At 45.9% G+C, this 12,934-nt stretch overlaps 2 protein-coding genes across 2 annotated transcripts in view; one reads left to right on the forward strand and one right to left on the reverse strand.

Moving 5' to 3' along the window:
- The first annotated feature begins 2,586 nt into the window (after positions 1–2,586).
- On the forward strand, positions 2,587–5,840 carry zgc:101716 (uncharacterized protein LOC492784 homolog). The gene is made up of 6 exons (XM_038977308.1): positions 2,587–2,782; positions 2,883–2,978; positions 3,083–3,226; positions 3,414–3,736; positions 4,024–4,156; positions 4,403–5,840. Exons 1-6 carry the CDS (start codon positions 2,675–2,677, stop codon positions 4,568–4,570), a joined length of 972 nt encoding a protein of 323 aa, XP_038833236.1. The 5' UTR covers positions 2,587–2,674; the 3' UTR covers positions 4,571–5,840.
- Positions 5,841–12,252: 6,412 nt separating this feature from the next.
- Positions 12,253–12,934, reverse strand: part of LOC120031656 (TBC1 domain family member 31-like) — a 39,378-nt gene continuing 38,696 nt past the window's right edge. The window contains exon 21 of the mRNA XM_038977452.1: positions 12,253–12,377. Within this exon, the coding sequence (XP_038833380.1) occupies positions 12,253–12,377 (125 nt within the window). The remainder of the gene's footprint in view (positions 12,378–12,934) is intronic.

Below are 12,934 nucleotides of genomic sequence, written 5' to 3' on the forward strand. Positions count from 1 at the left end.
ATTGAGATGGTTTGGAATGAGTTGGACTGCAGAGTGAAGGAAAAGCAGCCAACAAGTGCTCAGCATATGTGGGAACTCTTTCAAGACTGTTGGAAAAGCATTCCTCATGAAGCTGGTTGAGAGAATACCAAGAGAGTGCAAAGCTGCCAAGGCAAAAGGTGGCTACTTTGAAGAATCTCAAATATAACAAAAAAATGTTTTGGGTTACTACATGATTCCATATGTGTTATTTCATAGTTTTATGTCTTCACTATTATTCTACAATGTAGAAAATAGTAAAAATAAAGAAAAACCCTTGAATGAGTGGGTGTGGCCAAACTTTTGACTGGTACTGTATACTGTGGTGTCTCTGAAGGAAACTGACAGTGTAGCACTTATTATTGTGCACTTTGCCCACTACTGTATTAAAGACATGCTCCGGAACTTTTGCGATTACCAAGTATTTTTTAAACGTCCTGCTTTGGACTGGACGTGTCAGTGTTCAGACCCCCCGCAAGGTCTCTGTGTTCTATGTCAGTGATGTGAGGTAGTACACAATTTAGCTGAACGCTACTTTCAGAACTACTGGCTAAAATGTATACAAAAGTACCGGAGAATCTCTTTAACATGTTCTTGTGGGGGAAAACAACTTTGATTAGGCACCTTATATCCCTTTGACCCTTTAATGGCTTTAGAGACCAAATCTCTTTCTATATGAGATCTTTTTGAACGCTGTAAAACTAAGTATTTTGCCTTGTATTGTCCTCCTCTGAAATGATTCTATTTTCAAGAGGATGCACCTTATTGACTTACCCCTCTCCTTGTGGATCAATTCTAAAGTTGGGTGTTGATATGACACAAATGAAAATCAGTGGACTGTATGTGGCCTACTGCTTCCCCAGCACAACCAACTGGCACAATGTGGGTCCCTATTTCAATCATGTGAAACTCTGCTGACTTGGAAACATGTAACGTGAGTTTGAATTATGTATAACGTTTGTTTTTAAGACTGCAGTACTTGTATGTATGAAGACTAGTGTTGGAGGACTTGATACAGGGCTGTTTTCAAACAAGTGTTTTTCTAATGTATGTTCAGATGCATGTTTGTATTGTTTTTCTTTTCTTTTGAAAACGTTTGCAGACTATGCTCTCCCCAACTGTCATTTTAAATGACAAGTTTTGACATGTGCACATTAGTAGAACCAAGACATTGTTTCTTACCTGTAAGCCTTGTCCTATATGCTCTGGTCACTGGGTTCTAGCCTGGCCCGGACCTGAGGAGTTACCAACGGTTTCTCAATCTATTCTAAACATGCTTTACCAAGTTCTAGTCACTTTGGTTCTAGAATCTCAATCTAGAATCTAGTTGAAACATCACAACATTTTACAGAAAAACGGATGGATTCTGAACCTTTTTGAGGAGACAAACCTATGTGCCTGCATGGCTCATTCTTTCTGAGCAGGGTTTCATCAAGACTTGACAACAGAAGAGGTGGAGGAGGAGAAGATCGTGGATACCTCATGCTCATCATAAACATTTCAAATTGGGCAGCATGTTATGCTGTGAAATCGTTTACGTTTTCATGCAGGAACAGTTATTTGTACCATAGTTAAGGTAAAAGATGCATTTGAATTTTGAGATCCATATAGTGCATGAAATAATCACCTGACTGCAGATTAGACAGCATTATGTGCTTGCATTAGACAAGTTGTTTTTAAATGGTTTTATAATCTTTATGATTAATCCTGTCTCTCAACTTCAACTAATAGCTTGTATGCTGTTTTTCTGTTAATGTGTAAAAATATATTTTTTTGGCCCGGTGGCTCTTTGCCTTCTTCAGTTGGCAACTCTCAATGTATCCACGGTTCTTTTTTTTGTACAGTAGACGTGACATTGTGACCATAGTACATGACTGTTTTTATCCTAGTACAATACTTCTTACCTGTCTGTCCTCTTTGCTATTTCTCAATATTTAGAAAGGTGCTTGTTTAGTACTAATATCCAACAGTTGAATATGTAACTTTAATACATGCTTAACAGTTTTACTATTAGATTGTGCGCACACTATCTTTTAACCTGTCTTTTAATATACTATTCTGCTAGCTACAGCTATAATGGATAATGTCAGTCAGTCTCCTTTCTCCTACTGTATTTATTAAGTTATCTATGAGAAGAATGTTTGGTTTCTGGATATGTTGAGGTGCTTTGGGAAAAGTGAGAGAGTTTATTTGCAAACGTTATGGTAAACCAAGGATTTTTTTTTATGTTGAGACAGAGTAGCCTTGGAGCTGAAAACTCAGTGGAAAAAGCTTTAGTCCCCTGAGCCATAGACTTTGCAATGCTTTTTAATTGAAATCAAACTGTTTTTTGAGGCTGTGGCTTGATTTAGACACATATATATTTTATACTTGTTTTGAAGACAAAATACAATACATTTGGACGAAAAGGCGTGTATTTTGGTGTCTTATAAAATATTTAACTTCAAAATATGACTGGAGTTTCTCTTATAGAAAATATTAGAGCATTTCATTGAAGAAAGTAAAGCGTCTGTCATTGGAACATATCACCCGGGAACACATTCTATCTTTTTCTGTTTCCCAACGGTCATATTAGCTTGTAACACTGCACACGTTGACGTTTGTTTTGTTTTTTAGTGTCGGTAAAATTTGAATTCACTGTCATTCATCGTTTGAAATGGAGATTTTCGGTAGCACCTTTGACGATTCGGTGTTCGAGGAATCAAGAGCGAAGCCAACTGTTGTTGCACTGTCGTCTTACAATGCAAAGTTCTGTGAAGCAGAGGTGAGTGTTAACTAGCTACCTAACGTTAAGTAGCATCAGTTTTTTTTGCTAGCATTGCAATGTATGGAAATGTTTAACTATGAGTTGTCTATTTCAACAGTGGTTTTGGGAGAGCATCGACACAGATGATATTTTAGAGAAACAAAAGATCTTTAAATTTCGAGCTGATATGTCGTACAGGCGAAAAAACTTCCAGGTATTGACCCCTCTTCCCTTGAGTAATTTAGTTCCACACTGTCTATCATATCCATCTAGTATCCAAATGCTTTTCTCATCTGTTAACTATATCCATTTCCGAAGGAAGCTTTAAACGCCTACACTACCTGCCTCTCCTATATCCCTGACGGCAACCTGGCCATTAGACGGGACATAATGGAGGGAATGGCAAGGTGCTGTTGTCACCTGGGGAAGAGAGTGGAGGCCCTGGAGATCACAGAAACACTTGTAAGAACCGTTGCTGTTGAGTGAGTCTTATCTTTATACATTATTTTAACACACTAAGGTTTTTATTATACATAAATAATACAAAATACCTAGTCTTGTCATCCAGCCAGCCAGCTCTAGTCTGTGGACAAGGTTACAGTATACCAGGTAGTAAAATGGTTGTTTTGAAAATGAATTCCATGGACAGAAAAATGAAGCCTCCAACACCTGTCACCTCACCGGTCTACTTCACCTGACTGCGAACGTCCACGAGCGCTTCGGAGACCTTAGGAGCCAGGTCACGTGTCTGCAGCAGCTGTGTTCTCTCCACCCCTACCACCAGTGGCACTGGATGAAGCTGGCAGAAAGCTACCTTCATCTCCTCCAGCCTCTGTCAACACCCTCAGGCTCCAGTCCTCTTCAACAGGGAGATGGTGTAGAGCCACAGCCTGACTTTCAGACTGAGGAGCAACTGAAGGAAGAGCGTGATGGCGTTTGGCTCAAGGCCTGCATGTGTTTTGTCCGGGCCAGGTAAATAATCAGTGAGAGACAAGCAGACATCCTGTTGGCCTATTCTATATGGAATTCCATGGATACAAGCTTGTTGGGCAGTCTTTAGGACTGGTTTCCCGAACACAGATTTAGATTCTCCATTGAAAGTGCTTCTTAGTCCAGGAAAAGGCTTACTTTATCTCTGGGAAATTGGCCCTTGGCTTAAAGCAGAGCGCATTTTTACACATTCATCCTAAATGTCACTGTTTAGCACAGTCTTTGTCTTGTGAAGATGGTTGTTTGACTGTATTATGTTGCCTTGCCAGACTCCTCCTCAGGGCATTAAAGGGACAACAGTCATCCTTTGTTCTCCAGAACAGTGAGCGAGCCCTACAGAAGGCTGATGAGGCTCTACGGTGTCTGGAACCGAAAGACACCACACTACAGCTAGTCTCTGAGGTGAGACCGGTTAGAGACACAGTACATAGACTACAGTTCTCACATGGTGTCTATTCATCAAATAATGTCCTGTAGTTTGTCTTCTGGTATGTTTCAATGAAAGGAGATGTGTGGCTTGCTGACACCAAAATGTCATGGTTTTACTTTTAGATGTATTACAACTGACGATGCACATGTTTTGAAAAGGTAAGAGGTACACTTCTGACCAGATTGATCATGCATCGTTATTGGTGATTTGCCCTTCAGGTGATGTCAGAAGATCTAGTTCCAGAGAGGATGAGAGAGGACAACCAGGATGGAGAGAGCTTGGCAGGTCTCTCTCTGAAGGACTTTGAAGACAGGTGGTGGAACAGACTGGTACAGACAGGAGTACTGAAGGAGGATGGAGCTGAACTACCTTCTGTAAAGACCTAACTGGGCTACATGTTTTGATGAATGTATTCTTTAATATTGCGTGTAACAATGTGCTGACCGCCATATGAAATTAAATATTGTCACACTTCAATCTACAGTAAAGTTTAATTAGATAACTGCTGTATTGAATTTCAAAGTAGAACCATTTGGAAAAAGTGTGACAAAGGTTGGACACATTTGAGAACTTTTGATTTGCCATTCTGCATTACCTCGGGCTTGACAGTGTATGGATCAGAAGATTTGTCAGTTAAGAGGCCCTTGGCTAAGCGTAGCACACATCACTAGGTTAAGAGGCCCGGCCCATGTCTAAGCGTAGCACACATCACTAGGCTGTCACTCAGTGTGTTTCTATCAGGGTTGATGGGTGGAGGAGGAATTCATGTCTGTGACATGTTGTTTTTACTCCATTGAATTAACATGCACTGAAACACAAAGCTCTCAGCCTGAAGGCAGACAATGATCATCCTTATGAGATAATGATGTGATTGAAGTACTACTCCTGTACTCCAGGCATCAAGCAAAGGAAAACAGGCACATTTACTCTATGAAGGTTACTTGCCCATTTTCAGTTGTGAGAGAACATAATTTACCTCAAACAGGGTGTACTGTCAAATTTCAGTACGATGTTATTTAGGAACAGTAAACCACTGGCCAGTCTTGAGAAGTGGGTGTCTGTCCAACAAGCCGGTTGTCCCTCCATAAAGAAGGTAATTACTTTTAAAGGGTCGCCAGGTCAGGTGGTCTCCAGTACTATAATCACTGGAGAAGGTTCTCTGGAACATGACGGGCCTGGTTGCAGTGTGTCTCTGTGTGATCCAGTCAAACCTGTGGCTCCGGGGACCTGTGTAGTAAGACTGATTCACCAAGCACTGGGAGGTTGGTGGTGCTGTTTGCTGAGTGTTGGGGTGTCTCTGCTGGGAGGTTGGTGGTGCTGTTGGCTGAGTGTTGGGGTGTCTCTGCTGGGAGGTTGGTGGTGCTGTTGGCTGAGTGTTGGGGTGTCTCTGCTGGGAGGTTGGTGGTGCTGTTGGCGGAGTGTTGGGGTGTCTCTGCTGGGAGGTTGGTGGTGCTGTTTGCTGAGTGTTGGGGTGTCTCTGCTGGGAGGTTGGTGGTGCTGTTGGCGGAGTGTTGGGGTGTCTCTGCTGGGAGGTTGGTGGTGCTGTTGGCTGAGTGTTGGGGTGTCTCTGCTGGGAGGTTGGTGGTGCTGTTGGCTGAGTGTTGGGGTGTCTCTGCTGGGAGGTTGGTGGTGCTGTTGGCGGAGTGTTGGGGTGTCTCTGCTGGGAGGTTGTTGGTGCTGTTGGCTCAGTGTTGGGGTGTCTCTGCTGGGAGGGTGGTGGTGCTGTTGGCTGAGTGTTGGGGTGTCTCTGCTGGGAGGTTGGTGGTGCTGTTGGCTGAGTGTTGGGGTGTCTCTGCTGGGAGGTTGGTGGTGCTGTTGGCTGAGTGTTGGGGTGTCTCTGCTGGGAGGTTGTTGGTGCTGTTGGCGGAGTGTTGGGGTGTCTCTGCTGGGAGGGTGGTGGTGCTGTTGGCTGAGTGTTGGGGTGTCTCTGTTGGGAGGTTGGTGGTGCTGTTGGCGGAGTGTTGGGGTGTCTCTGCTGGGAGGTTGTTGGTGCTGTTGGCTCAGTGTTGGGGTGTCTCTGCTGGGAGGTTGGTGGTGCTGTTTGCGGAGTGTTGGGGTGTCTCTGCTGGGTGGTTGTAGTTGGCTGAACCGTTGTGTTTTGGCTAGAGTATCTGAGCTGGGCTGTGGTGGTTGGTTGAACAGTAGATTCAGTGTTGAATCTGGGCACAACTGTGGTGGTTGGTTGAACCATAGCCTGGTTGTTGAAGTATCTGTTCTGGGTTGTGGTACCAGGACTGGGGCAAGGAAGGTTTGTCAGTGGGGTTGAGGTGGCTGCTGCTTGATGGGTGATAAGCGGCCTGGTAAGGTTGAACTCCGTTGCCGTTGTGAGGAAGGCTGGCACAGGCTTGGAGCTGGCATAGAGCTTCCTAAACTCCAGGTCGAAAGGCTCGACCGCGCTGCCCTTGAAGAGCACAGCCAGGCTTCTGTGGACCTGCCAGGACAGCCAGGTGAAACTGAGGAATAGAGCACAGTGAATAAATATTACTACTACAAACACGGCTGAAAATTCAAACAATAATTGTAAACAACTGAGGAGTCATAATGCATTGATTGATTTACCTATTCAGAATGACTTCAACCATCATAATGTTGATTTACCTATTCAGAATGATGTCAACATTGATGTGACTATTAGCTAATTATACAACAGAAATGTACCTGTATGATCCAGCCAGCACTAAAGTGCAGTCAATGATCATGAACTTCTCTTTGATCTGTCCAGTGAGTTTCCTTCCAGACTTTGCACAATACGTCTCTCCTTGTATACTACGGACCGACATTTTCTGCAGACAGAACACGGTGGCATTTCATGTAGCAATGAGTGAATGACAAACACAAACTATCATCAAATTGCTACTTTACAGTACAGTTAAAAAGATGAAGAAATGTCTGAAAGGTGCACCTTTAAAAAATAGATATATTTAACTAGGCAAGTCAGTTAAGAACTAATTCTTATTCACAATGACGGCCTAGGAACAGTGGATTAACTGCCTTGTTCAGGGGCAGAAAGACAGATTTTTACCTTGTCTGCTCGGGAATTCGATCTAGCAACTTTTCGGTTACTGCCCCTACACTCTAATCACTAGGCTACCTGCCTGCCCCTACACTCTAACCACTAGGCTACCTGCCTGCCCCTACACTCTAACCACTAGGCTACCTGCCTGCCCCTACACTCTAACCACTAGGCTACCTGCCGCCCCTACACTCTAACCACTAGGCTACCTGCCGCCCCTACAATCTAACCACTAGGCTACCTGCCGCCCCTACACTCTAACCACTAGGCTACCTGCCTGCCCCTACACTCTAACCACTAGGCTACCTGCCTGCCCCTACACTCTAACCACTAGGCTACCTGCCTGCCCCTACACTCTAACCACTAGGCTACCTGCCTGCCCCTACACTCTAACCACTAGGCTACCTGCCTGCCCCTACACTCTAACCACTAGTCTACCTGCCTGCCCCTACACTCTAACCACTAGGCTACCTGCCGCCCCTACACTCTAACCACTAGTCTACCTGCCGCCCCTACACTCTAACCACTAGTCTACCTGCCGCCCCTACACTCTAACCACTAGTCTACCTGCCGCCCCTACACTCTAACCACTAGTCTACCTGCCGCCCCTACACTCTAACCACTAGGCTACCTGCCGCCCCTACACTCTAACCACTAGGCTACCTGCCGCCCCTACACTCTAACCACTAGGCTACCTGCCGTCCCTACACTCTAACCACTAGTCTACCTGACGCCCCTACACTCTAACCACTAGGCTGCCCCTACACTCTAACCACTAGTCTACCTGCCGCCCCTACACTCTAACCACTAGGCTACCTGCCGCCCCTACACTCTAACCACTAGGCTACCTGCCGCCCCTACACTCTAACCACTAGGCTACCTGACGCCCCTGCACTCTAACCACTAGGCTACCTGCCGCCCCTGCACTCTAACCACTAGGCTACCTGCCGCCCCTACACTCTAACCACTAGGCTACCTGCCGCCCCTACACTCTAACCACTAGGCTACCTGCCGCCCCTACACTCTAACCACTAGTCTACCTGCCGCCCCTACACTCTAACCACTAGTCTACCTGCCGCCCCTACACTCTAACCACTAGTCTACCTGCCGCCCCTACACTCTAACCACTAGGCTACCTGCCGCCCCTACACTCTAACCACTAGGCTACCTGCCGCCCCTACACTCTAACCACTAGTCTACCTGCCGCCCCTACACTCTAACCACTAGGCTACCTGCCTGCCCCTACACTCTAACCACTAGTCTACCTGCCGCCCCTACACTCTAACCACTAGTCTACCTGCCGCCCCTACACTCTAACCACTAGTCTACCTGCCGCCCCTACACTCTAACCACTAGGCTACCTGCCGCCCCTACACTCTAACCACTAGGCTACCTGCCGCCCCTACACTCTAACCACTAGTCTACCTGACGCCCCTACACTCTAACCACTAGGCTACCTGCCGCCCCTACACTCTAACCACTAGTCTACCTGCCGCCCCTACACTCTAACCACTAGTCTACCTGACGCCCCTACACTCTAACCACTAGTCTACCTGCCGCCCCTACACTCTAACCACTAGTCTACCTGCCGCCCCTACACTCTAACCACTAGTCTACCTGACGCCCCTACACTCTAACCACTAGGCTACCTGCCGCCCCTACACTCTAACCACTAGTCTACCTGCCGCCCCTACACTCTAACCACTAGTCTACCTGACGCCCCTACACTCTAACCACTAGTCTACCTGACGCCCCTACACTCTAACCACTAGTCTACCTGCCGCCCCTACACTCTAACCACTAGTCTACCTGACGCCCCTACACTCTAACCACTAGTCTACCTGCCGCCCCAACACTCTAACCACTAGGCTACCTGCCGCCCCACCTTTGCAATCGTTAGTGTCATTTAATTATCATGATGAAAATGACCATTAGCAGAGACTCACAGTGAGATGATTACTGTTGATCTGTAGCGTCTCACACATCTTGACAAAGACCTGCAGGTTGATATGGTCCAGGAGCAGGTAGACGGACACGTTCCTCTTCCTGGTTGCCTCCAGGATGTCACAGAACATCTCCACATCACTGAATGTGTCCATTACAATGGCCAGAACCTGCAGACATATCACGTGTTTGCTGTGATTGGTATCTTCCACATTATTAGTTGTCATTATGTACTTGGTATTATAAACTGGGTGGTTCAAGCCCTGAATGCTGATTGGCTGACAGCCGTGGTATATCAGACCGTACACCACGGGTATGACAAGATTTATTTTTACTGCTCTAAATACATTGGTAACCAGTTTATAATAACAATAAGGCACCTTGTGGTATATGGCCAATATACCACGGCTAAGGGCTGTATCCAGGCACTCCGCGTTGCGCTTAAGAACAGCCTTTAGCTGTGGTATAGTGGCTATATACCACACCTCCTTGGGCCTTATTGCTTAATTATAGACGGTACTGAATCTGCTTGATCAAACTCTCAAAACGTCATTCTCCAACTTTCAGGGCATTCAGACATCAGCTGCTTTCTGAAAGTCTGCAAAAACATCATGCCGGTATAATCATGAGAGTAGATTGACATCTCCAAGTAGTTAACAGTGAAAGTTGTATCACGTACCATTGTGGCCTTGCTGATGAACTCTCTGAGCAGGTCTTTCATGCTGGCTGCTCTATCAGACTGGAAGTAGACCTCTACACTGGGTTCACCCTGCAGGCGGTAGCTCCAGTCCTCTGCCGGCCAGCCGTGGTCCAAGCCGGGGGGCTCGCTCTCAGACACGGATGGACAACAGGTGTTTGTCTGGGAAGAGGTGGTGGAGCCCTCTGCCTGGTTGTCGTTCTCCGTCCCACACAGACTGCTGGTGCTCAGGTCTGTAGTGTTCTCCAGGATATAACCTTTAAAGAAACATAAGTGATAATACATTGGCTTTTAGGGAGGAAGCCCTTTACAGTTGTGCAACAAATACAGTACTAGAACAGACAGATGGGTTTAAAGTAGATAAGAAGAGGCAGAGACAGACGGATGGTTTAAGGTAGATAAGAAGAGGCAGAGACAGACTGATGGTTTAAGTTGATAAGAAGAGGCAGAGACAGACTGATGGTTTAAGTTGATAAGAAGAGGCAGAGACAGACTGATGGTTTAAGGTAGATAAGAGGAGTCAGGGACAGACTGATGGTTTAAGGTAGATAAGAGGAGGCAGAGACAGACTGATGGTTTAAGGTAGATAAGAGGAGTCAGGGACAGACTGATGGTTTAAGGTAGATAAGAGGAGGCAGAGACAGACTGATGGTTTAAGGTAGATAAGAGGAGGGAGAGACAGACTGATGGTTTAAGGTAGATAAGAGGAGGAACAAAGTAGAAAAAAAAGACCAACCTTTCTCCTCCTTGGACAGGAAGTCCACCTCGCCCTCTCCGGCCAGTACTTCCTGGTACATGTCCAATCCCTGGTTCAGCAAGGCGTCCATGGCCAATCTGGTGCTCTCGTTGTGGCTGAGGTCAACGTCACCCGACACCAGGGAGACAGATGGGTTTTTCATCTCCTGTACACGCCGCCTCACCTTTCCCACCGGCTTGGACTTCAGGTACCACTGAACAGACAGGCCGTTGCTTTGCAGGTTCATAGTGAAGCTGTACAAGGCTCTCTGATCAACACGTATTACCTGTAGTTACCTACTGCTGCTACTGAGTGAAAAACCCTAGTGGAGACAGACAGGGATGGAGTAGCAGCTGTGAGGTTTCTGAGCCCTGCCCCCCCCCCCAATCAATTGTACAGTTGGCTACACCCATAGAAGTAGAATTACATTGACTTGAATGGGGATGCCCGGTCTAGTATTGTTATTTCTATGAGTACATTCCACCTGTGGGTTGCAGTGTGCTGGGGGGACAGGTGTAGGCAGGACAGGTGAGCTGTTATGGGATTGAGAGCGTGACAGAGACCTGCTGTTTAAAGCACTCCCTCCCTCAGCGGGGGAGAGAAGTCTAGTTGAGTGACAGAGGTGAACATGACTGTCTGATCAGCTCAGTGGAGGCCGATAACACCTGACTGCACTCTTCACAGACTTGTCACTGCAATGTGCGTCTCTCTCACTGTGTCAAAAGCGTTCCACAGGGGTGCTGGCCCATGTTGACTCCAATGCTTCCCACAGTTGTGTCAAGTTGGCTTGATGTCCTTTGGGTGTTGAAACCGTTGAGCGTGAAAAACCCCAGCAGCGTTGCAGTTCTTGACACACTCAAACTGGAGGTGCTTGACACCTACTGCCATACCCTGTTCAAAGGCACTTCAATCTTTTGTCTTGCCCATTCACCCTCTGAATGTTACACATACACAATCCATGTCTCAAGGCTTAAAAATCCTTCTTTAACCTGTGTCCTCCCCTTCATCTACACTGATTGAAGCCTACACTGATTGTTACACACAGGGCATCGTTACTCACCCTGTGTATATATTATAACTCGTATTATTACCCATTTTCTTTCTCTCTGTATTGTTGTGAAGGACCCGTCAGTCAGCATTTCACTGCTAGTCTACATCTGTTGTCGACAAAGCATTTCACTGTTAGTCCACACCTGTTGTTTACAAAGCATCTGACAAATACAATTTGATTTGATAAGGCTTTATTAAAAGATAAATGACCTGGATACCTATGCTGAGGTAAGCAAGCCATAAGTCACCATCAGACCAAAGCACGACGGGTGAGTATAGTCTGGCAAAGACTGAAACTAGTCAACAAGGCAGAGATGAAATGACTCAAAGTTGATCCAACAATACTTAAAAACAACTTAAATAACAAAATATAAATACACATTAAAATACATACAGGAGAGGGTTTTGCTACAAATCTCATTAAGACCATGGAATGCTTTCATGTAATCCCTCTTTAACTAGTCAACACCAGGGTTGTGGTTAGTGGACAGCTGTTTGTTAAGTCAAGTCATATCAGCATCTTCTTTCAAACGGACAAACGAGCAGAAAACCACAAAACATTTCAGTTTCGTTTTCAAGTCTAGATATGCAAAACAAAAGGCACAGCTGGTGTGTTCGTGTGTGGTGGTTACTGGGAGGTGGTAGAGTTGGAGTTTTTGGCGCGGGCCGCCAGTTTCTGCCGCAGCTCTCTGATGTTCTGCATCAACTCCCTCTCTCTGCAGTCCAGCTCCCCTCGACCCCGGTCCAGAGAGACTGAGAAAACAAGACACCACACGACTCTTCAGGGACTTACTGTATGGATGTACACTCAGCAAAATTACAGTGGGAACGGGCACATTGGGAACACTGAATAATGTCTTGGTAGATCTGAGTTCTGTTGATATTTTCTTCTGGAGTACAGATCTGGAAAAACCTGTAGAAACAGTGAATGTAGATTTTTCTATTGTGTTATTGACTGTACATGTGTTTATCCCATGTGTAACTCTGTTGTTTGTGTAGCACTGCTTTGCTTCCTCTTGTCCAGGTCGCAGTTGTAAATGAGAGCTTGTTCTCAACTGGCCTACCTGGTTAAACAAAAATGTGGTACGGACAGTCAGAAACACTCACAGCAAGTGGAGTCGTCTGAGGTGGACTGGTTGTTTAGACAGATGTTGTTGGGACTGTGACGTTGTTGAGACTGATGAGGACCAGGAGAAGCAACAGGATTGTGAAGCAGGCCTCTAGTGGAGCACGGAGACCTGGCTCTCATCTCCCACTGTTGACCTGCCAAAACATACTGTATTAGTCACCAACAGCCCATACACTTCCTG

Source organism: Salvelinus namaycush, chromosome 37 (assembly GCF_016432855.1).
Source record: "Salvelinus namaycush isolate Seneca chromosome 37, SaNama_1.0, whole genome shotgun sequence".
Taxonomy (NCBI): domain Eukaryota; kingdom Metazoa; phylum Chordata; class Actinopteri; order Salmoniformes; family Salmonidae; genus Salvelinus; species Salvelinus namaycush.